Source organism: Cherax quadricarinatus, chromosome 14 (assembly GCF_038502225.1).
Source record: "Cherax quadricarinatus isolate ZL_2023a chromosome 14, ASM3850222v1, whole genome shotgun sequence".
NCBI lineage: Eukaryota > Metazoa > Arthropoda > Malacostraca > Decapoda > Parastacidae > Cherax > Cherax quadricarinatus.
In genome coordinates this window covers 32,485,580-32,510,447 of record NC_091305.1, presented here as the reverse complement: position 1 = coordinate 32,510,447, position 24,868 = coordinate 32,485,580, and the positions used below count along the sequence as shown (strand labels likewise).

The 24,868-nt window shown below is 41.9% G+C and overlaps 1 protein-coding gene across 1 annotated transcript in view; it reads right to left on the bottom strand.

The window, feature by feature from the left end:
* Positions 1 to 24,868, bottom strand: part of corn (cornetto) — a 545,732-nt gene that overhangs the window by 315,377 nt on the left and 205,487 nt on the right. The window contains exon 3 of the mRNA XM_070084950.1: positions 7,361 to 7,519. Within this exon, the coding sequence (XP_069941051.1) occupies positions 7,361 to 7,502 (142 nt within the window). The 5' untranslated portion in view covers positions 7,503 to 7,519. The remainder of the gene's footprint in view (positions 1 to 7,360; positions 7,520 to 24,868) is intronic.

The following is a 24,868-nucleotide window of genomic DNA, read 5'->3' as shown; positions in this document are numbered from 1 at the left end:
CTCATTCCAGTTTATATTTGTCCAACCTATTTTTATGTTACCCAAGTAATAGCTTTTATATCCTTTTACTCATGTACGAATTAATTGCTCTACCATATTGTATTACTTTTGTCACTACCACTACTACTACTACTACTACTACCACTAGTGAACATCGAAATGGTACCTCACTAGTATTCACCTCACTCTGAGCCTTTATATACCCTCTGTGTCCATGTATTGTTTGTAATGGCTTGATAAAGCTCCTGGAGAGCGAAACGTTGCCACAATAAATGTCACATTAGTTGCACTTGTGTCCTTTTACTTTACATATTGTCGGTAATTCTACCAACTTTATTACAAGACACTAATAATATTCCGGTAATTAATTTTTATAGTGGATCAGAAGAAGATAAATTATGTAACATCACAGTCACTACTGAAATGGTTGTGAAGCAGATAGACAGACTGAAGCAAAATAAGTCACCGGGTCCTGATGAGGTTTTTTCAAGGGTTCTAAAGGAATGCAAAATGGAAGTCTGTGAACCATTAACTAATATTTTTAATTTATCTCTTCAAACAGGTGCAGTGTCTGATATGTGGAAGATGGCTAATGTAATTCCTATTTTTAAAACAGGGGACAAGTCGTTACCGTCAAATTACCGCCCAATAAGCCTGACCTCAATTGTAGGCAAATTACTAGAGTCAATTATAGCTGAGATTATAAGAAGCCATCTCGATAAGCATAGCTTGATTAATGACACTCAGCATGGATTCACAAGAGGCCGGTCTTGTCTAACTAATTTATTAACTTTCTTCAGTAAAGCTTTTGAGGCTGTTGACCACGATAAAGAATTTGATATTATTTACTTAGATTTTAGTAAGGCATTTGATAGAGTTCCGCACCAAAGACTGTTGAAGAAAGTAGCAGCTCATGGCATTGGGGGAAGGGTGCTCTCGTGGATCGAATCATGGCTCACAGACAGGAAGCAAAGAGTGTCCATAAATGGGGTTAAATCCGAGTGGGGATCAGTAACGAGTGGCGTTCCACAGGGATCAGTCTTGGGCCCATTGTTGTTTATAATATATATCAATGATCTTGATGAAGGAATTACTAGTGATATGAGCAAATTCGCCGATGACACGAAGATAGGTAGGATAATTGATTCAAACGTAGATGTTAGGGAACTTCAGGAGGATTTAGACAATTGTTAGGTAAGACACATATGCAACAGTTTCAGACAACGGAACAATGCTCTTCTCCAGACTGAGGGACTGACCACCTCAAAACTTTAAGGGTGATGGACTGATTACATCGTCTTCAAGTATCTTCTGCTTCTATCAACTTTTCTGTACTCGACTGAAGAAGCCTACTGTGTAGGCGAAACGTTTCGAAATAAAGATACCTAACTGTTGCATATGTGTCTTACCTAACAATCTGTCGGTATTTTATACCATTTTAATGTTCATTCAGGATTTAGACAAACTCTACTCTTGGTCAGAAAAGTGGCAGATGCAGTTCAATGTAGATAAATGCAAGGTTCTGAAGCTCGGGAGTGTCCATAACCCTAGCACTTATAAGTTAAATAATGTAGAACTTAACCATACAGATTGCGAAAAGGACTTGGGGGTTATGGTAAGCAGCAACCTTAAACCAAGACAGCAATGCCTAAGCGTACGTAATAAGGCAAATAGATTACTGGGATTTATATCAAGAAGTGTAAGCAACAGAAGTCCAGAGGTCATACTGCAGCTTTACATCATTAGTAAGGCCTCACCTAGATTATGCAGCTCAATTCTGGTCTCCATATTACAGAATGGACATAAATTCGTTAGAAAACATTCAGCGTAGGATGACTAAATTAATACATAGCATTAGAAATCTGTCGGTATTTTATACCATTTTAATGTTCATTAGAAATCTTCCTTATGAAGAAAGATTGAAGACTCTTAAGTTACATTCACTTGTTAGATGAAGAATGAGGGGAGACCTGATCGAAGTGCATAAGTGGAAGATAGGTATTAATAAAGGGGATATTAACAAGGTCTTGAGGATATCTCTCCAAGAGAGAACCCGCAGTAATGGATTTAAATTAGATAAGTTTAGATTTAGAAAGGACATAGGAAAGTATTGGCTTGGAAATAGGGTAGTAGATGAGTGGAACAGTCTACCTACTTGGGTTATTGAGGCTAGAACTTTGGGTAGTTTCAAATTTAGGTTGGATAAATACATGAGTGGGATGGGTTGGATTTGAGTGGGACTTGCACATCAGAGCTTATTTCTTGGGTAGCATTGAAAATTGGGAAGGTCAAATGTTTGTTAGTGGGATGAATTGTAAAGGACCTGCCTAGTGTGGGCCAGCGGGCCTGCTGCAGTGTTCCTCCTTTCTTATGTTCTTATGTTCTTATTCTTTATCATGATCAACGGCCTCAAAAGCCTTACTGAAAAAGGTTAATAAATTAGTTAGGCAGGAACGGCCCCTCGTGAATCCATGCTGAGTATCATTATGAACATTAAAATGGTATAAAATACCGACAGATTGTTAGGTAAGACACATATGCAACAGTTAGGTATCTTTATTTCGAAACGTTTCGCCTACACAGTAGGCTTCTTCAGTCGAGTACAGAAAAGTTGATAGAAGCAGAAGATACTTGAAGACGATGTAATCAGTCCATCACCCTTAAAGTTTTGAGGTGGTCAGTCCCTCAGTCTGGAGAAGAGCATTGTTCCGTTGTCTGAAACAATATTGTTTCAGACAACGATATTGTTTCAGACAACGGAACAATGCTCTTCTCCAGACTGAGGGACTGACCACCTCAAAACTTTAAGGGTGATGGACTGATTACATCGTCTTCAAGTATCTTCTGCTTCTATCAACTTTTCTGTACTCGACTGAAGAAGCCTACTGTGTAGGCGAAACGTTTCGAAATAAAGATACCTAACTGTTGCATATGTGTCTTACCTGAGTATCATTAATCAAGCTGTGCTTATCCAGATGGCTTCTTATATTATCGGCTATAATTGACTCTAGTAATTTGCCTACAATTGAAGTCAGGCTTATTGGGCGGTAATTTGACGGTAACGACTTGTCCCCTGCTTTAAAAATAGGAATTACATTAGCCATCTTCCACATATCAGACACTACACCTGCTTGAAGAGAAATATTAAAAATATTAGTCAATGGTTCACAAAGTTCCATTTTACACTCTTTAAGAACCCTTGAAAAAAGTTCATCAGGGTCCGGGGATTTATTTTGCTTTAACCGGTCTATCTGTTTGATAACCAATTCGGTAGTGACTGTGATATTGCATAATTTATCATCATCAGGCCCACTGTAAAAATTAATTACTGGAATATTGTTAGTGTCTTCCTCAGTGAAAACCGAGAGAAAATAATTATTAAGAATAGAGCACATTTCATTCTCCTTGTCAGTGAGATACCCGAGGGGCCGAGGGACTGACAACCTCAAATTCTACGACTTTAAGGGTGATGGACTGATTACATCGTCTTCACATCTCTTCTGTTCCTGCCTACTTTCTGTATTCGACTGAAGAAGCCTACTGTGTAGGCGAAACGTTTCGGAATAAAGTTGTCTAACTGTTGCATATGTGTCTTACCTAACTACCCAGAGTTATTTTTAAGGGGACCTATCTTATCTCTAACTTTTGTTCTATAAACCTGGAAAAAACTTTTTGGGTTAGTTTTCGAATCCCTAGCAACTTTAATTTCATAGTCCCTTTTAGGTTTTCTTATCCCCTTTTTAACGTCCCTCTTAATGTCAATATACTGATTCATAAGATGACCCTCACCTCTTTTGATGCGCCTATAAATTCTTTTCTTCTGTCCTAAAAGATATCTGAGCCTATTATTCATCCATCTAGGGTCATTTCTATTCGATCTAATTTCCTTATATGGGATAAATGTCCTTTGGGCAGCATGTATTGTGTTAAGAAAGCTGTCATGCTGATAGCTCTCTTCGTTACTCCAGTCCACAGATGATGTGTTCTCTAAGCCCATTGTAATATGCTAAGCGAAAATCTGGGACCAGTACTGAATTATCCCTACTGTCATACTTCCATTCAATGCTAAAGGTAATTGATTTGTGATCGCTTGTGCCGAGTTCCTCTGTAATTTCTAAATTATTAACACGAGTTTCCTTGTTTGCCAAAACCAAGTCAAGAAGGTTATTTCCCCTTGTAGGCTGTATCACAAACTGCTAAAAAAAAAAATCATTAACTACTTCTAAGAAGTCGTTTGATTCTAAATTCCCAGTCAAGAAATTCCAATCAATATGACTAAAGTTAAAGTCTCCTAGAATTACTACATTATCGTGCCTTGTGGCCTTAACAATTTCCTCCCATAGTAGTCTCCCTTGGTCCCTATCTAAGTTTGGGGGATGGTATATCACATCTAAAATCAATTTTTCATGTCCCTCTGAAAATTCTATCCAAACAGACTCTGTGTGTTACTTCAGACTTAATACCCGTTTTTATGCAACAGTTTAATCGATCTCGGACATACAGTGCCACCCCACCCCCCTTCCCGATACTTTTGTCTACTTAGAACAATTTAAATCCCTGTATGTGACATTCAGCAGGCATGTCCCGATTTTTCGTATTGAACCACGTCTCAGTTAAGGCAAATGCATCAATGTTACCTGCACTAGCAACTAGTCTCAACTCGTCCATCTTATTCCTAGCACTACGACTATTTGTCGAACTTGCTTAAAACACTCTCAGAGAAAAATTACAAAATTAACCCACTGTATAAGAAATCTTCCATACGAAGAAATACTGAAATCCCTTAAACTACATTCTCTTGTGCAAGACGAAGAATGAGGGGAGACATGAGTGAAGTGTACAAGTGGAAGATGATCATAAACAAAGGAGATATAAACAAGGTCCAGAGGATATCACTGCAATAGATAACTCGAAATAATGGATTCAAACTGGGTCAGTGAGAGGGTGTTGATGTGCTTATCACATCGAATCTCAAAAATTACCCAACTCAGGGAAGCATGGGTTTACAGTAGGTCGCTTCTGCCTCTCCCAAATGCTTGACCATTACGACAATGTCTAAGATGCAGTAGAAAACAAGCAAAATGCAGATGCAGTTTAAACTAACTTTGCAAAAGCCTTTAACAAGTGTGATCATGGTGTAATAGCTCACAAAATGCATATAAAATTAATAAGTAAAAAAAGGCAGATAAATATACATTTTTAAACGAACAGAACCCAAAGTGGAATAATGAACGGTGTGAAATCAGAGGCTGCCATAATGAAAAACTGTTCCCCAAGGTAGAGAACTGGCCCCTGTTCTCTTGTGCATTCTCATATGCGACATAGATCTTGACATAAATCATAGCATACTATCATCCTTGGCATCCATCTAAGTTACAGAAAGCCTCTAAGCTGAAATAAACAGCCTTCTCGTGGGGCACTGATAAAAATAATGGGGTGATTGCACACAGAATGAGGATCATAACCATAACGGAAAAAAACATGCAGATGGATTGTAACAAAACACAAATAGTAGTAAACAGCAAAATCCAAAATTACTGAGGCAAAAAGCTGAGTACCCCAAAGTACCGTCCTGGCACCTCTACTCTTTTTTATCCTTACAGCATAGATAAAAACATCCATCACAGTTTTGTGTCATCATTTACAGACGACACTAATATAAACATGAAAGTCACCTCGGTAGAAGACACTGAAAAATTGCGGAAAGATATAAGGAGGGGTTTCCAGTGGGCAGTGGAGAACAATATGACGTTCAATGGTGATAAGTTCCAGCTGCTTAAGTATGGAAACAATGAAGAGCTCAATAGGGATACTGTATACAAAACTCAAGAGGATCGTCAAATAAAACGAAAGGAACACGTGAAAGACATGGGAGTAATTATGTTGGCTGACCTTTCTTTTAAAGAACACAAGGAAAATGTCATGACAGCCAGGGAGATGACGGGATGGATAATGAGAACTTTCAAAACAAGGTAAATAGTGTCAGTGGTGACACTTCAAATCATTTGAGCTTCCGGCCTCGTTCAAAGCAGGAGAAATATCAGCGCCACTGAAGCATTTAAATTACTGGAAATGCATCAAATGCCAAGGCCAGACTCTGGGGGTATAAAAACTCTCAAAACTCACTAAAGGTATATCAAAGATAATATGTTCAATGGGGACAAGCTTCAGTTATCCCGTAGTGGAAAGACTGGTGTAATAAAGACTGGAATGGAGTATAATACAAACATAAATCACTTAACAGAGCATAAAACTAATGCGAGAGACCTGGTAGTGATCATGTGGGGTCTCACCTTCAAGAATCACAATTGTCACCATTACAACCGCAAAGAAAATGACAGGCTGCATAACCAGAGCCTTCAAAATGACAGGCTGCATAACCAGAGCCTTCAAAACAAGGGATGCCAAGGCAATGTTCACTTGTTCACTCTAGGCTGGAGTACTGTTAAACTCTTAACATTTCCATTCAAGGCAGGCGAAATTGCAGACCTTGAAAATATGTAAAGAACCTTCACTACTCGCACAGATTCACTTAAGCACTTAAATTACTAAGAACGTTTCAAGTCCCTTGATCTGTACTCTTTGGAACAGAGGCGAAAGAGATGCATCATAATTTACACCTTGAAAATCTTATCAGGACTGATTCCAAATTTCACATAAATAATTCCCCCATTAACGTAAGAGGCTTAACAGACGGTGTAAAATACCTCCAATGAAAAGAATTAAGTTTGAAGGGGCCAAGACTTTTCAGCGTCCTCCATACATAAAGGGGATTACCAACGGATCCCTGGATGTCTTCAAGAAAGAAATGAACAAGTTTCCTAAGTCAGTGCCTAACCAGCCAGGCTGTGGTGCCTATGCTGGGCTTTATGCAGCTAGCACCTATAGGTTAGTTGATCAGGCCATCCACCGGAAGGCTTGGTTTGGGACCGGGCTGATAGAGCATTGACCCTTGAAACACACTCCAGATAGATGTAAACTTACTCCTAGATCATTAAGCTCCTAGGTGACTGCCTGGAACCTATGTATATCTTTTACACATTTTCAGTATTTATAATTATTGTATCTGTTACTACAGCAGCAGAGCTACGCTCCTGGTGACTCTTCCTCAGTATTTATCATGCAATATGTTTTAAATTTCTAAAGCCTGTAGCATTTATTAATTCTTCCTATTGTACTACTTATGCCAGCAGATGGTTCAGTTTCTTTGGGATGGTGCGGTAGTTATCAGGACACTGCAGTTATAAGAACATAAGAATGGAGGAACAAGACGCACAGGGATGAGTCCATACAACTGTCCCTCACCTATATCTCCCCTTAAGACTGGTTAACAAGAAGTAACCACGTAGTGGACACTTACCTACAAAGACCTCAGACTCGGCGAGGTCGTCGAGGGTGGGAAGGGAGGAGACGGGTGCTAGGCAGGCCAGGTTGTCTGCAGAGCGTGGGCGGAGGAGGGTGGCGCCCCCTCCCCCGCTCACCACCACGCTCTCCCCCAACATCACTCACCCACCATCCCCTGCAACAACAAAAAATAATCAACCTTATGTTAACACAAATACAAGGATCAAGAAGTACACTCATAAAACCCTCAATGGGTAATAATCCACGAGTAAAAGGACATGTGCAATTAATTTGACTTTTGTTGCGGCAACGTTTCGCTCTCCCGGAACTGTCAAGCTGCTGCCTAGCTTGACAAAGCTCCTGGAGAGCAAAACGTTGCCACAATAAAATATCACATTAGTTACACATTTCTCTTAAATAATAATTTGTGGGTAATTCTATCAACATAACACTGATGTATCAGTATCATGTCGCAAATAGGTCTACCTAGAGGTGACTCCGGGGGTCAACGCCCCCCCCGGCTCAATCCATGGCCAGAAGTGTTTTGACTGAACACTAGTGGTCATTCCCACTGTCTAGTTACACCTCTTCCCTGCACTTAACATTTAGGCAAGGACTAGGGCACCTAGATATTGCTAATAAATTTATGGAAGCGCGCTAAACCCGTAGTTCATACAGCACCTGCTGAACGGGAAGGGGGGAAGGATAATCAGGATTAGTCTGAAGGGGAGGGAAAAAGGGAAGGTATAATTCCTTGGAAAACAAGTCATTAACCATCATGACAGCAGCAGATGAAGGTAGGACTCACAGCAGTGACATGCTTACAGTATTTATTCATTGGCTGAAACGTGAACATTTCTCAAAAAGTGCATTTTGAGAATAATTAAATTATGACTTAAATTACTGTTATTCATAAAGGAAGGTTTGGGGGGGGGAGTTTAAACCCGTACAGGTCATAGTGTGTCTGGAGGAATGGGAGGCACTCAGGTTTGATACATGGAAAAACAGGTTTCATTCCATGAATGAAGAACCACTGGGCGGCATCAAAGAACCTTTCTGGAGAGCAGCAGAGTCCTAGAAGTGAATTCTAGCCATTATGAACATGGCAGTTCTTGTTCTTGGGAAAATTCATTGGTATAGTGACGAAGAGTTCCTACTGGTTGAGATAAATCAACTAAGAGTCAACGTTAGGTTGTATAAGTCAGCCTCGACTTGGCCTGGCAAAGTGAGGTGATGGACTGAGATATTGTGAGGGACTCTTGGATATTCTCTTATTTATGTACTTCAGAATACACACACATGACTCAGCGTCTTAAAAGGAGGGAGAATATAAAGTACATCTGGAAATGACAGAAAAGGTTTCTTGGCTCGGGCTAAGGCAGGAAATATAACCATAGTGCCCTACTATTACGAACACAGGTAAAGGGCCTGTGAGACCTGGTCGTAATGGGAAATGGAGTAAACAAAACTCAACAGTAGACTATAAAGTATATTTGCCTTCACCAGATAATATATACATGTATACTATGTACAGATGGAATAGTAAGTGTACACCATGGTGACAGATGACAAAGCAGAAGCCAGAGAGAGTGCACCATACTCAATGCCAATGCTTACCGCAAGTGAACCATGTTGCTTCAGCTTTGGCAGGCTTGCCTGTGATTGGCCAATGAACCAAGGTACTGAATCAACGATAGGTACCCTATTGATCGTTAAATCTTTAGCATCCGGTTCGTTGGTTGGGAGGCAGCCTATATGGGAGTATTACATACACTGAATAAATTGTAACATACTCTATGCATACTTCATCCCCACCTCAAAAAGGACTCTAATAGCCAGCACTAGGCCTCCACCTCCATGGATAGCATGCAGCCATGACACTGAACAATAAAGGAGCTGCCTTTCCTCTCAACCATCCAACTTTTTCTCTAGACTCAAAGTCAAACTATCATAGAGAGAGCAGACAGCAGGGTTGTAGCCTGAGCTTCCATCTCATTAGACGTGTGTTGTGGTTTTTCATGGTGTTGAGATAGACTAGAGGATTGTGATCGCCGTAGGCTGTGACCACCTGGGACGACTCCCCCAAGTATACTTCAAAATGTTCCAATGCACCCAGAAGGCTGGGTGTTCGGGTCACCATATTACAGACACAGGTAAAGAATGGCCTGTGAGACCTGGTCATAATGGGAAATGGATCGACAAAATTCAACAGTAGACCATAAAGTATATTTGCCTTCACTAGATATATAAATGTATAATATGTACAAATGGAAAAGTGTACACCAAGTGACAGATGGCAGAGCAGAAGCCTGAGAGAGTGCACTGTACTCAACCAGCAGCTAGGCAAGTCTGCCAACGCTTACCGCAAGTGAACCACGTTGCTTCAGCTTTGGAAGGCTTATATGTGACTGGCCAATGAATCAAGGTACTGATTTAACGATGGGTACCCTACTGATTGTTTAACATTTAGCACCGGTTTGTTGGTTGGGAGGCAGCCCATATGGGAGTGAGACATATGCCGAATAAATTGTAACATACTCTTTGCATGCCACACCCACCAGATCTAAACTCATTCATGGTTCCATACACTAGAGCTATTGCTTCTGCAAGTATTCTATAAGTATAATTAAGTGATTCTGTGATGTGTAATTTATGTCCTACTTAATTTACAATATTATTAAATTCACTACGTATGTAGTGCAACATTATCGCAGAAAATTTTCTGCTCTAAAAAAGACATGAGATCAACAGGAATTGCCCAGAAGCGAAGCTATCAACTGCCATTGATCTGCTTTTAAGTGTAAATAATAAATTATGAGTTAAGTTTTTACTGCCCTAAGACAGGCAACTCTTAGGTTCATCCTGTGGCAGGGGTGTTGAGATAAACTATAGCACAGTCCTATAATATTTACTGATGAGAATGTAAGTGAAACACAGAGCCTGCACACTCGGGTGTCCCTTCTCAACTACGGGAGCTTGAGGTGTTAAGTGCACGCTTTACACATGTTCTCTAAATATGTCACACATCATCAGGACCATGTTGGAGTGTTACACACTAACGGTCACTGCTCTACCAAGTCGCTAAATTTCAGATATGAAAAAAAATGAGAACCTCAAGGACATAACATGCTAAACACAGGAAGACCACCAAATAGAACACAAAATGTAAAAGACCTGGATGTAATAATGTCTGCTGACCTGTTGTTTAGAGAATATCATCAAGCAAATCTTATGAAAGCTAGACAAATGTTGGGGTGGATAATGAGAACTTTCAAAACAGGAATATTACCAATGATAACACTCAATTAAAATTAAGTCCTTTCTGAAATTTTCTTTTATACGTTTAAAGATATATATTTTTCATTAATGTTAATGTAAAAAAATTTAATTTTGCACCAAAAGAATCTTAGAAAACTTACCTAACCTTATTATAACAAGAGAAATTTATTTTAACCTAACCCAACTAAATATATTTTAGATTTGCTTACAGTAATTTAATACTAAACAAACACAGTGAAATATATCTTTTTCGTTAAGTTCAGAATGATTTTGGCGAAATTATTGCATACACAAATTTTCACTTGTCCTATATGACAAGATGAGCGTTGCTATTTAAGCCAAGATCGCAAGTTCTGCCTATTCGGCACGACATTATATATATTTATATATATATATAATGTATATATATATATATCGTGCCAAATAGGTAAAACTGGTCAATTAACAAGAATTTATTTAAAATTAAGTCCTTTCTAAAATTTTCTCTTATACGTTTAAAGACATATTTTTTTCATTTGTGTTAATGCAAAAATTAATAATTTTGAACCAAAATAACCTAAGAAAACTTATCTAACCTTATAACAAGCTCAATTAAATTTAGCGTAATCCTACTAAATATATTTTAGATAAGTTTACAATATTTTAATAATAAAACACAATGAATTACATTTTTTTTCTCGTTAGGTTCAGAATGATTTTTACGAAATTATTGGATGCACAAATTTTCGCTTGCTTTATTCGGCAAGAAGAGCGTTGCTATTTAAGCCAAAATGGCAAATTTTACCTATTCGGCACGACATATATTTTACTCGCGCGCGCACAGCAATTTTGCCGCGTCTTCTACCGAGTTGTTTTTCTTGCTTATTTTGGTATCATCAACAAATGATATGAAACTGTGGAAAGTGTATTTATGTGCACTAATAAGGCTAATAAACAGTAAAAGTACCAAGACCTTGCCTTGGGATACTCAGCGGTTTACCTTGTTAATGCTAGATTTTGCTGTTTACTATTCCTCTGTGCTCTACTTTCATTCAGGGGCCCCAAATGTAAACCAGGGATACAATGACTACACTTAGTCAGTGTCAAGGACTAAAACTTTTCAACGTCCTCCTCCTGTTGTTCGAATAAATGGTTTATAAACCCGACATGTTGATATATGAGACACTTATCTTTATTCTGGAAACGTATCCAGAATAAAGATATCTATATGTCGCACAAGTCCTGCTGTCTTTCACACGGGGCAGTACCAACACACCCCTGACTCTTCAAGAAATAACTGGACAAGTTTTTCAAGTTAATCCCTATTTAGCAGGGTTGTGATGTATATGTTGGACTTCGTGCAGATAGCACCAACAGCCTAGTTGATTAGGCCATCCACCAGAAGGCTTAGTCTGGGGGCAGGCCGCGAGGGTCTTGACCTTCGGAACAAATACTAAGTACACTCCAGGCAGTTAGGTAGTTGAATATCCATTCGCCTACCTTTATTTGAGGTGCAGCGTCAAGTGTAGCCTCCAGTGGAGAGGTGGCGGAAATTCCGGTTGGTCACGGCCAAGGTCGCTGCAGCGCCCCTGGGAAAGACAACCTCCCCCCCCCCCTCCCACACACACACACGCAGGCTAGGACCCTCCCTCCTACAAACCATTAATCCTCCACTTTCGTAGGTTTAGATTTTATCACCGAAGTAGCAAAATCTAAATCTAAGCACCCCTACGAAACGTTTGATTACTGCTGCACCACCACCACCAAGAGTAATATCACGTTTGAAGATGGAAGTCAAATTTCTAATTTTTGAATCACAAATTGAACCAAATACAGTACTGCGGGTAAACAAATTGAACTCTCTGTCGCACTCCCTGAAATGCCATCTCGCACCCCTTGGGGGTGCGTGCACCCCCAGGTTGGGAACCCCTGGGCTGGTTTATTGTGCGCCCTATATCCATCCCGTGGAGGGCAGCGCAAAAGCATAGATACACAATAGGCCTAGGAACTAGGCTTCAAAAGGATTTACATGAGTACATCTGGATTTATATCTACAGTTCTCTTATCTGTTACAAGCAAATTTAGGAAATTTGTTTAATATATCTGGTATCTTATTTTGTCACATAGGTTATTATACTATGTCTACATCAGTTGATGAACCTTTAATGGAATACTTAAGGATATCCTCACTGCCCTACAGAAGCCTCCCAGCCCAGGATCACGCAGTTCAACACAAGTGTATATATGTGACGCATCCTGCATTATGGAATAGAGTTTTCCTACTCCTGGAGCCCGGTCTTGGACCAGGCTCACCTGGTGCTTGCCGGCTTAACCAGGCTGTTGCTGCTGGAGATCCGCTGATCCACAGCCTGGTTGATCTAGCACCTGGTGACGATACTTGTCCAGCAGTGTTTCTAATATCCTCTGGCAAGATGTTGAATAATCTGGGACCACGGACATTAATACAGTTTTACCTTATAGTGCCCACTGCACCCCTGCTTTTCACTGGGTTTATTTTGCACTTCCTCCAATATCTCTCACTCCAGTATGTTATGGCAGTGCGTAGATTTGGGACCAGACCCTCAAGTACTTCCCAGGTATATATAATCATGCATCTTTCTTCTCCGTTCCAGTGAGCACACATTTAGGACTGAGAAGTTCTCAGTAACTGAAATGCTTTATTGGCTCTATGAAGGCCATAACTGATCTCTATGTCTGTTCCAGCTCTAATATTTCTCCTGCCCTGAAAGGGGCCGTCAATACTGAACAATACTCAGAGTGGACAAGTGATCTGAATAGTGTCACCACTATCACAATTTCCCTTGTTTTGAAAGTCTCCATTATTCACCCCGTCATTTTACTGGCTGTCGTGATATTTGCCTTATTTTGTTCTTTGAATGCAAGGTCGGCAGAGTTTCTTACGTCCAGGTCTTTTATGTGTTCCTTTCGTTCTATTTGAGTCCTCTTGAGTTCTATACACAGTGTCCCTTCTGGGGTCTTCATTCTTTCCACACCTAAGCAGCTGGAACTTATAAACACTGAACGTCATGTTCTCCACTCTGCCCACTGGAAATCCATGCTTATATCTTCCTGCAATTTTTCAGTGTCTTCTGGTGAAGTTACTGTCACATTTATTTTGTCATCCAAATATGATACAAAATTGTGGCGAGAGTTTTTATGTGTCTATGAAGATGAACAGCAGAGGTGCTAGGACAGTGCCATGGGGTACTGAACTTTTTACCTCGCTAATGCTGGATTTGGCTCTGTTTACTATTAACGTATGTGTTCTGTCATTAAGTTCGAAATCAATCTGTCTACCTTCCCCGTTATGCACATGGCTCTAATTTTGTGCACAATCACCCCATGATCACATCTGTCAAACACCTTTACAAAATCTGTGTATACCACATCTGTGATTTGGTTTTCATCCAAAGCCTCTGTAATTCTGTTCAGTGGTTCAGCAGTCGCGACAAGAATGATTCTAGGCTTCTCTAAAACCATCCTGGTTTGGGCTACACAGATTTAACTGTCCCATAAAATTTGTAATTTGTTTCCAAGACTTTTATGATGAGTAATGTTAGAGCAGCAGCAGCACATTGCTGCTGCTCTAATATTCCACATTTGTAAAAAAAAAAAAAAAATCCTCCCCAATAAACAGTCTACTTCCTCCCCACACACCGTCTACCAGCTTCCTTCCCCCACACAATAACAAACCCCTTCTCTACCTTCCTCTACATATGAACGTCTCCCCATCCCTTCCCAAGCCCCCATATACCTCTAATGATGAGTTTCGAGAGTCTTCCTACTCCCCGAGCCCTGTCATAGACCAGGTCCCTCACCCATCTACCAATGAAGGAGTTTAAACCAAGATCTGAACCCTGAACAATTAAAGATATATTAAACAGTATCAAACTCACACCAACTGCTTAAAAAATGTTTGGTCAAATAGATACCTGGAGTGTACCTGGATAGGATGTTGCAGTATACATTTATTTCACATGGTAAGAAAAAAGTGTAGAGGCGTAAAACAGGAGTAAAGGCAAGAAGAATCCTGGAAAGCTCTGGCAACAGTGAAATGCACTTGGATATACCCACGAACCAGCAGATCTAAAAGTGTAACATTGTTAACGAGGTATGCCACGAAGGAGCTAAAGCGGCAAGTTTCAGTTGATACTACACAACTGTTACATTATCATTAGTCAGTAAACTACCAGGCACATCAAATAACTTCAACGCAGACTCCAATAACAAATGCATCACCCAAGGAACTGATTTTTTGTGGAAAAAAAAAAAAAGTTAAACTTAACTAAAGGAATCGAACCTGATAACATTCTAGTCAAACTCCTAAAAGATGGCGCCTCCGAGCTGACAGTTCCCATAGATCACATAAATTTAACCATCACAATCAATGTCGTGCCTGATGGACTCAAGGAGGCCACAGTCATTCCTATTTTCAAGAAAAGCAGTGGATCGGATGTCAGTAATTTAAGGTCTGTTACCATATTCACCGAGATTCTCAAAATTCTATAGAAAGCATTAGTCAAGTATCTAATGACAACATATTCATAGTTACAATCAAGTCTCAGGAGAACTACCTCAACGGATACCTACTTAATTAACCTGATGGACTGTTTAAAATGGTATAAAATACCGACGAGTTGAACTTTTTCTCTCAGGCTGATGGGCTGATATCATTTTTATTTCATTACTACTGCTGCGTAGGCGACACTTTACATCAATAAAGACACCCAACTGTTTCACATGATGGATTGTCCGACAACCCAAATATCATCAGGGAATCTCACAGGTATGACGACTTTACACTTACAAACGACATTTGATGCAGTAAATCATAAAAAAAAAATGTAAGAAATTAAAAACTGTCGGCAGAGGCTCTGTAGAATGACGAGTCTTTCCTGAACAAGAAAAAAATGTCAGGGTCGATAATACAGAATCAGAACCCTGGAAATAACATGTCTTTCCCTGGGAATATTTTGGTTTCCTATTTCTGTTACGTAAATAATATGTTAATGAGTGTGAAATGCACATTCTTAATGTATATAACAAAGCTCTGCTAGTCTCAGGAAAGATCAAAAGAATATAGCTAATGTACCATCACTTGAACCGGGCTTCAGGAGTAGAAAAACTCTCGGGTATCATCAAAGGTATATCACTACACTTAAGATAAACAGAAGCCATACTATTGTAGCATAAAAAAGTAAACTGAAAAGGGAACTTTCGCTACAATGTGTAACGGGAAACTCAACAGTACTTAGTGAAATATCTAAAATTCCCTTTAATCCATGTCACTGGAAATGACAGTAAACAATGTAGGAAAACTACCTCTTACATTAAGTTATGAAAGCTATTCTTGCTCTCCAGGGTACTTTGCTCTAACAAAAAATAATAAAAAAACTACAAATGACTGAGAATAAGATAGTGAGATTCATCCTGGTCCTGTCTTCAAGACTACATATATAGACCAGGTTGTATTCCACTAAATGGAATGCTTTATGTGGCAGAGTAAAGCAACGTTAACGAACCATGTATACAAAACTACTAACAACTAGTGTCCAGAATATCTTGCTGTACCAAGGCCAATGGTACTGAGGGAAGTAAAACCATTTTTTTAGTACGTACAGTAAGTGGTCAGGCTTCAAGCACCTTCTATTACACGGTAATAATGGAGAATAATAGGTTGCTTGATCGTGTCAAGGTAAGTCTCAGTATAAACCAGTTTAGGAAGAGACATGAAGTGTCTCTGATGAGGCTACAGAAAAGGCAAAAAAAAGTAAGTAAATATAGAGAGGGGGAAAGATATAGAGGGGGGAGAGGGGAGAGATATAGAGGGGGGAGGGGAGAGGGGGGAGAGAGGGGAGGGAGAGGGGGAGGGAGAGGGGGAGAGAGGGGGGAGAGAGGGGGGAGAGAGAGGGGGAGAGGGGGGAGAGAGAGGAGGGAGAGGGGGGAGAGGGGGAGAGAGGAGGGAGAGGGGAGAGAGAGAGGAGGGAGAGGGGAGAGAGAGAGGAGGGAGAGGGGAGAGACCACGAAATGGCTGTGGGCCCAGACAAGTTGAGCCCAAGATTGCTGAGATGTGCAGACCAGCTAGCAGCACCTCTAACTCACATCTTTCAGCACTGCCTAGTACAGTGTAAATAGCCTTCTCTGTGGAAAGAGGCAAATGTAGTCCCTGTTCACAAAAAGAAGAGCAGAGCAGAAATCAGCAACTACAGACCAGTGTCACTCCTGTCAATCACTGGCAAGCTCCTTGAGACAATAATCTCAAGACAAATGACAGTTTTTTTTTTGACTATCACTCACTACTTTGTGATCGTCAATATGGCTTCAGGAAAGGTTACTCTGCTGCTGATCTGTTGTTAAACCTCTCCACTAAGTGGCACCAGTCCCTGGATGAATCCAAAGTCAGCTGTGTGGTAGCACTGGACATTGCTGGTGCTTTCGACCGGGTGTGGCACCAGGGCCCCTTAGCAAAACTTCGAGCACTGGGAATTGCAGGCTCTACGCTATGTCTCCTCAGTGATTACCTTCATGATAGATCTCTAAGGGTAGTTCTCAATGGAACAAAATCAGCAAGACATCCTATTGGGGCAAGCGTTCCACAAGGTAGCGTGCTGGGACCATTGTTATGGAATGTCTACTTCAATGACCTTCTTCATCTCATCCCAGAATCCCATGCATATGCAGACGACTGTACACTGACATTCACATATCCAAGAGAAGAAATGCCAGCTGCTCTAAGCTACATCAATCACCAGCTAAGAGCTATATCAGCTTGGGGAAACAGATGGCAAGTAACATTTGCACCTGAGAAAATGCAAATGATGATGGTCTCTAGGCACCATGATGGTAATGCTGGTGCAGTAGTAAGGATGAATGGGAGGGTGCTGGCACCTGGAGAAGAAGTTGATATCCTTGGGGTGAAATTCGACTCCAAACTGAGCATGAAGAACCATGTTGCAAATCTTGCAAGCAAGGCAGCCAGGAATCTTACAGCACTTCGCCGTATCTCGCATCTGCTTGACAGTAGGGGTTGCAAGATTCTGTACGAGGCACAAGTACGCTCACACCTTGAGTATGCTCCACTTTCTTGGTTTGCCTGCCCCCCCCCCTCTCATCTGCGACTGCTTGACAGAGTAGAGAACAGAGCAAGACGTCTCATCTCTCGCCTGGACCCATCCTGGATAGATATGTCATTTCAGCAGAGCCTTCAACACAGGAGGGATGTGGGTGGCCTCACTGTTATGTACAAGGCCAATATTGTCCAAGTACCACACTTGGATCCACTTCGAGGACAGCGTGAAACAAGCTTTTATGCCACAAGACGGGCAGAAAGCAGCAACTTCACTCTGGCTGTACCCTTCTCCAGAACATCACTCCATCTGAGATCATATATACCCAGGATGACTCGAGTATGGAACACATTCGTACAGCATAACGTCAATGAGATAAAGTCAGTTGATCAAATGAAAATGCTGGCCCACAGATGGCTCCAACTTCATCCTGTTCCTTACTTGTATGTCTCATAACAATAAAAATGCTTTCAAATGAGCTGATGTAGGTAACAGCTTTTAGCTTGCCAATAAAGTTAGAAATCCTTAACCTGTAAATAGCTTGTCAATAAAGCTAGGAATCCTTAACCTTGTCAAACCCTGTGTAAAGAAAAAAAAAAAAAAAAAAAAAAGAGAAGGGAGAGGAGGGAGAGAGGGGGAGAGCGGAGGGAGAGAGGGGGAGACAGAGGGGGAGAAGGGTAGAGAGAGGGAGAGAGGGGGAGGGGGAGAGAGAGGAGGAGGGGGTAGAGGGGAGAGAGAGAGAGGGGGGGAGAGGGAGAGAGAGGGGGGAGAGAAAGAGAGAGAGGGGGGGAGAGAAAGAGAGAGAGGGGGGAGAGAAAGAGAGAGAGGGGGGAGAGAAAGAGAGAGGGGGGAGAGAAAGAGAGAGAGGGGGAGAGAAAGAGAGGGGAGAGAGAGAGAGAGAGAGAGAGAGGGGGGGAGCGAGTCAGGATTTTCTCCACCAGAGATTGGTGCAGTTAATAATCAGGGCAGTATCACTGCACCTGAACACCTACTGCACCAAAGTACGAACAGCAGAGAGACATCTGTCAGAACTGCACAGGGGCGTGGTAGAGGACGTGGCAGAGGACGTGGAAGAGGAAGACATGTACAGCCGTCTCACCTTCCACCAACACAGTCCCAATGGCAGAACCTGCAGACAAATCAGCAAAATACAGGAGGTGCGACAAATAGTCCACCCCCCCCCCCCAGGCACCTAGGCAGTGCACTCACTGTCACCGGAAGGGGCACACCGCTAACAACTGCCTGCGAGATACCAGGTGCAATTACTGCCACAAGAAAGGTCAACAGGAGGACCAGTGTCGGAAGAAAAAGGAACTTGACAGATAGGACCACCTGTTCAGAGACCTGTTCTCGGAACAAACCAGCAGGATCTCTGAACTGGTGAACACACTCACACGTCACCCACTCAGCCCCGCAGGTGGTATTGTGCCTTATACAAGACCACAGACCTACATCCCTGCAGCTGCCTCAGTGCCCTACCTCTCTCGAGGACAGGCAACTTACATGCCTTACACACCCACCACCTCAACCTGACCACATCACGAGGAGCCAGTCTATCAGCATCCTGTCGGCTAACATTAAAGGTTTCATTACTAATGTTGGAGAGATCTCTCACAGTTTTGTGAACACTCGACGTCCCGACGTGGTAGCTGTTGTTGAAACATTTTTGGACGACAGGACTCCAAAAAATTTTGCAAGAATTGCTGGCTACACCTCATGGATGAGAAGAGACAGGCAGGGGCAAGGAGGAGGTGTTGCTGTGTACTTCTCTAAAAGTGTACATGCCTAGCACATTGATGCTGCCATCCCTACTCATCTTGAAATGTTCTTCAAGCTATGCATAAACACTAGTATCTCTGTACTAGCATGTGCATTGTACAGACCTCAGTGGCAACATGGAGACCCCATCAACTTCCTAATGGAAAATGTGGACTCCCTTCTGCTGCAACACAACTGTCAACATGTCATAATTGTTGGTGACCTCAACCAACACCTTATACAGAGGGACTTGGATGACCTTCTTGCAGTATTTGACATGAGAAACTTTGTTGATTTCCCTACTCGCATCTCTGGCTCCTCCCTTGACCCAGTTGTGAGTGATCTAGCAGAAGGTATAGCCACTTGTCAACCCCTCGGCTACGTTGGATCATCTGACCACAAGGCTGTTTTTACGACACTTAAGATCCCAACAGAACGAGGTGAGGAATCCACACGCACAACCTGGCTATGGGAAAGAGGTAATTGGCCAGCCCTTTGCTCTGAGCTCGCCACCACCAATTGGAATGCTCTTCTCCAGAGGGATGTTGACAACCAAGTGAAAGCCTTCACTGGACACATACTTAATCTACAACAAGAACACATTCCTCACCGGCAATATGTGACGAAGCCCACAGATCAGCCTTGGTTTGCCTTTCGTTGTAGAGAGGCTGCTACTGCTAAGTACAAGGCATGGCGAAGGTATAAGAGACATCCTACCACCTATAACAGGAACTTGCACAGGCAAGCCTGTAGGCATATGGGTGACGTTCAAAAGTGGGCCATCGCTAAATACGAGATGGACACGAAAAGAAAGCTAGCATCAGGTAAGGTAGGCTCCAAAACCTGGTGGTCCCTGGTCAAAGACAGACAAGATTATCTGCCTGATGAACTCATTCCACCTCTAAATCGACAGGATGGGACCACCTCTACTAGTGGTGAAGAGAAAGCGGACCTCTTTGGCGAACACTTTGCTACCAAAATACAAGTTCCTGATCCAGCAAGGGATACTCCTTGGCTAGCTGCAAGAACTGTGTCAAAACTGTCAGTGGTGACAATAGGGCAGGAAGAGGTGTATTTCCATCTTAAATCGCTTGACCACGAAAAGGCTGTGGGCCCAGACAAGTTGAGCCCAAGATTGCCGAGATGTGCAGACCAGCTAGCAGCACCTCTAACTCACATCTTTCAGCATTGCCTAGTACAGTGTAAATAGCCTTCTCTGTGGAAAGAGGCAAATGTAGTCCCTGTTCACAAAAAGAAGAGCAGAGCAGAAATCAGCAACTACAGACCAGTGTCACTCCTGTCAATCACTGGCAAGCTCCTTGAGACAATAATCTCAAGACAAATGACAGTTTTTTGACTACCACTCACTACTTTATGACCTTCAATATGGCTTCAAGAAAGGCTACTCTGCGGCTGATCTGTTGTTAAACCTCTCCACTAAGTAGCACCAGTCACTGGATGAATCCAAAGTCAGCTGTGTGGTAGCACTGGACATTGCTGGTGCTTTCGACCAGGTGTGGCACCAGGGCCTCTTAGCAAAACTGCAATCTCTGGGAACTGTAGGCTCTATGCTATGACTCCTCAGTGATTACCTTCATGGTAGATCTCTAAGGGTAGTTCTCAATGGAACAGAATCAGCAAGACATCTTATTGGGGCAAGTGTTCCACAAGGTAGCGTGCTGGGACCATTGTTATGGAATGTCTACTTCAATGACCTTCTTCATCTCATCCCAGAATCCCATGCATTTGCAGACGACTGTACACTAACATTCACTTATCCAAGAGAAGAAATGCCAGCTGCTCTAAGCTACATCAATCACCAGTTGGCAAGTAACATTTGCACCTGAGAAAACACAAATGATGATCTCTAGGCACCATGATGGTAATGCCGGTGCAGTAGTAAGGATGAATGGGAGGGTGTTGGCATCTGGGGAAGAAGTTGATATCCCTGGGGTGAAATCTGACTCCAAACTGACCATGAAAAATCACGTTGTAAATCTTGCAAACAAGGCAGCCAGGAAGCTTACAGCACTTCGCCGTATCCTGCATCTGCTTGACAGCAGAGGTTGCAAGATTTTGTACGAGGCACATTTACGCTCACACCTTGAGTATGCTCCACTTTCTTGGTTCGCCTGCCCCCCTTCTCATCTGCGACTGTTTGACAGAGTAGAGAACAGAGCAAGACGTCTCATCTCTCGCCTGGACCAATCCTGGATAGATCTGTCATTTCAGCAGAGCCTTTAACACAGGATGTGGGTGGCCTCACTGTTATGTACAAGGCCAATATTGTCAAAGTACCACACTTGGATCCACTTCGAGGACAGCGTGAAACAAGCTTTTATGCCACAAGATGGGCAGAAAGCAGCAACTTCATTCTGGCTGTACCCTTCTCCAGAACATCACTTCATCTGAGATCATTTATCCCCAGGATGACTCGAGGCTGGAACACATTCGTACAGCAATATGATGTCAACGAGATAAAGTCAATTGGTCAGATGAAAATGCTGGCCCACAGATAGCTCCAACCTCATCCTGTTCCCTACTTGTATGTTTCATAACAAAAATGCTTTCCAATGAGCTGATGTAGGTAACAGCTCTTAGCTTGCCAATAAAGTTAGGGATCCTTAACCTAACCTTGTCAAACCCTGTGTAAAAGAGAGAAAAATATACGTGGAAGGTCCTTGAACTCGTAAGTCCCAAATCTGCACAGTGAAATAACAACATACCAGAGTGGGAGAGAATGTGATCTCCAGGTTTGAGTACTGCTGAATACTGAAGGCCAGTCAAAGCAAACAAGATTGCTGAGTTGGAAAATAGAGAAATTTCACTGCTCGTATACTAATTTACACCTGGAAAATCTTGGAGGGACTGATCCCAATCCTGAACACCGAACTCGTTTCATATGACAAAAAGAAACTTGGCAGACAGTACCAAAATACCTTCAGTAAACAACAGACACGGCGAGTACAATAAGAGAGAGCTCGATGAGTGTCAGAGGTTCCCGACTCTTCAACGCCCTCCCTCCATGCATACAGGGAATTACCAACAAACCTCTGACTGTTTTCAAGATGGAACTGGAAAACTTCCTCACATCAGTGTCTGACCAGTAGGGCTGTGCCCAGCAGGAACAGCCTGGTTGATCACGCCTTGATTTTCCAGGAGGCCTGGTCTGGGATCAAGCCCCGGAGGGAATTGACTCCAGTCTTTTATGTATCCTTCAGGTACCAGGTAAAAATCAGGAGAATCGTGGGCCCAATAAGAGAACACTGTACCAATATCCGTGAATCCAGATCATTTAATATCTTACTAAGATATCAGAAATACTGCCGGGAGAAGTGCCGGATCAACCAGGCTGTGATGGATATGTGGGTCAGCAGCCGGAACACTCCCGCAGCTGGGAGTGTTCCTACTCCCGGTCTCTTAATATCACTGCGGTGGATGATGAGTGCTGGAACACATCAAGTATTAGTTATGCTGTGCTGGAACATAATTGCTCGCAAGGGCAAGACCAGGACCAGTAGGAAGTCACCACCCACCCACTACCTAACCTTTGGTATACCTTTGAGGAGCTTCGACATTTTTCAGTACTCTCGGAGCCCGGCCATGGGCCAAGCTCGTCTGGTGCTTGCCTGGTCAACCAGGCTGTTGCTGCTGGAGGTCCGCTGCCCCACATATCCATCACAGCCTGGTTGATCTGGCACCCGGTGAAGATACTTGTCCAGTTTCCTCTTGAAGGCTTCTACACTTGTTCCAGCCGTGTTTCTGATATCTTGTAAGATGTTGAAAAGTCTGGGACCCCGGATGTTGATACAGTGTTTCCTTATTGTCCCCACCGCACCCCTGCTCCTCACTGGGTTTATTATACCAGACAAGAATTCAAGTATGCCTGATGTCTACCTACAAGGTGTTCCGAGGGTTAATACCCCCGCGACCCGGTCCCAGACCAAGCCTCCTGGTGGATGATCTGATTAACCAGGTTGTTGGTGCTAACCGCACAAAGCTCAACGTATGAGCTACAGGCTGGTTAACCAGGAACTGACGTGAGAAACGTTTCCAGTTTCTTCTTGAAAACAGCCAGGAGTTTGTTGGTAATCTCCCTTATTTATGAAGAGAGTTTTGATAAGTCTTGGCCCTTTCACATTTATCAAGTTTCCTCTTGCCCCTTGCTTTTCACTGATTTTTTTGCGCCGCCTGCTGAGCCTTTTGCTTCCATGGGAAATGATTTATGTGTGCAGATTTGGATCCATTACCTCTAGAATTTTCTAGGTGTTGATAATAATGAATGTTTTTCGCCTACATTACAAGGTGCTTGACAACATCTACGCTATGCTAGCAGTGAAGGTTCTCCGTACATTCTGCAGGTCTGCAACTTTGCCTTCCTTGAATGTATCTGTTAGCATGCAGCATTATTCCAGCCTTGAGAAAACACGTAAACTTAAAGCTAATTATTCATCCTATCATTCTCCTTGTAGTTGTAATAATTACTGTTCTGATCCAACATAGTCACTTTTAAGTCTCCCACATTAGTCTTACGCTCTAAGTGATTCGAGTTTGTGTTATTCTCCCGTTCCAGTTTTTATTTCCTGTCTTTCCATAGGTGAGTAGCTGAAACTTGTCTTTATTGAATATCATATTGTTAGTGGCACTTATCAAAAGCTTTTGGCAAGTCAGTGTGAACTACATCCAACTTTTGCTTGACCTCCACTGCATCCAAGACCATGTAGCAATGATCAAGCAACTGAGAGAGGCAGGAGTAACCTGTTCTAAACCAATGTTTCCTTGGGTTTTGTAAGTTTATTCAGGTATACACAAATACAGTTACATAGATTATCATACATAGCAACATATGTGTAGAGAACGTAGGGTAACCCCAAAAAAAAGGTCAGACAAAGTGACTTATTTCCATTGGAGTCCTTTTAATATCTTATTATTATACTATAAAGGAGATAATATCTTATTATACTATAAAGGAGATATACTAGGAATATGGTAAAATGAGTTATTTATATTTATATGTGTTAGCTAAAAAAAAATAAAAATAATTCTCCTCCCTTTCTGTCGCTACATTCATTAGGCACCTTTTGGCTCTCTTCTTGAACTGGTTCATGTTATGACTAGTTTTGACATGTGCGGACACTCTGCTCCATTCCTTTATTGCTGTACAATAAAAGGTGTTTGAAGCCTGGCTGCTGACTGTGGGTACTACAAAGTTATGCTCTTTCCCCCCTATGATTGCTTTGGTTCTCAGCCTTTACAAAAATGGCAGCAAGATATTCTGGACACTGTGAGCAATTTTATAAACTTGATTTAATTTCAGTTGCTTTACTCGGTCTTCAGCATTCAGCATATACAATTGTTGTAATTCATCCTGTCCTACATGCTCTCTTGGACACAGGACCAGGATGAATCTTTCCATTTTG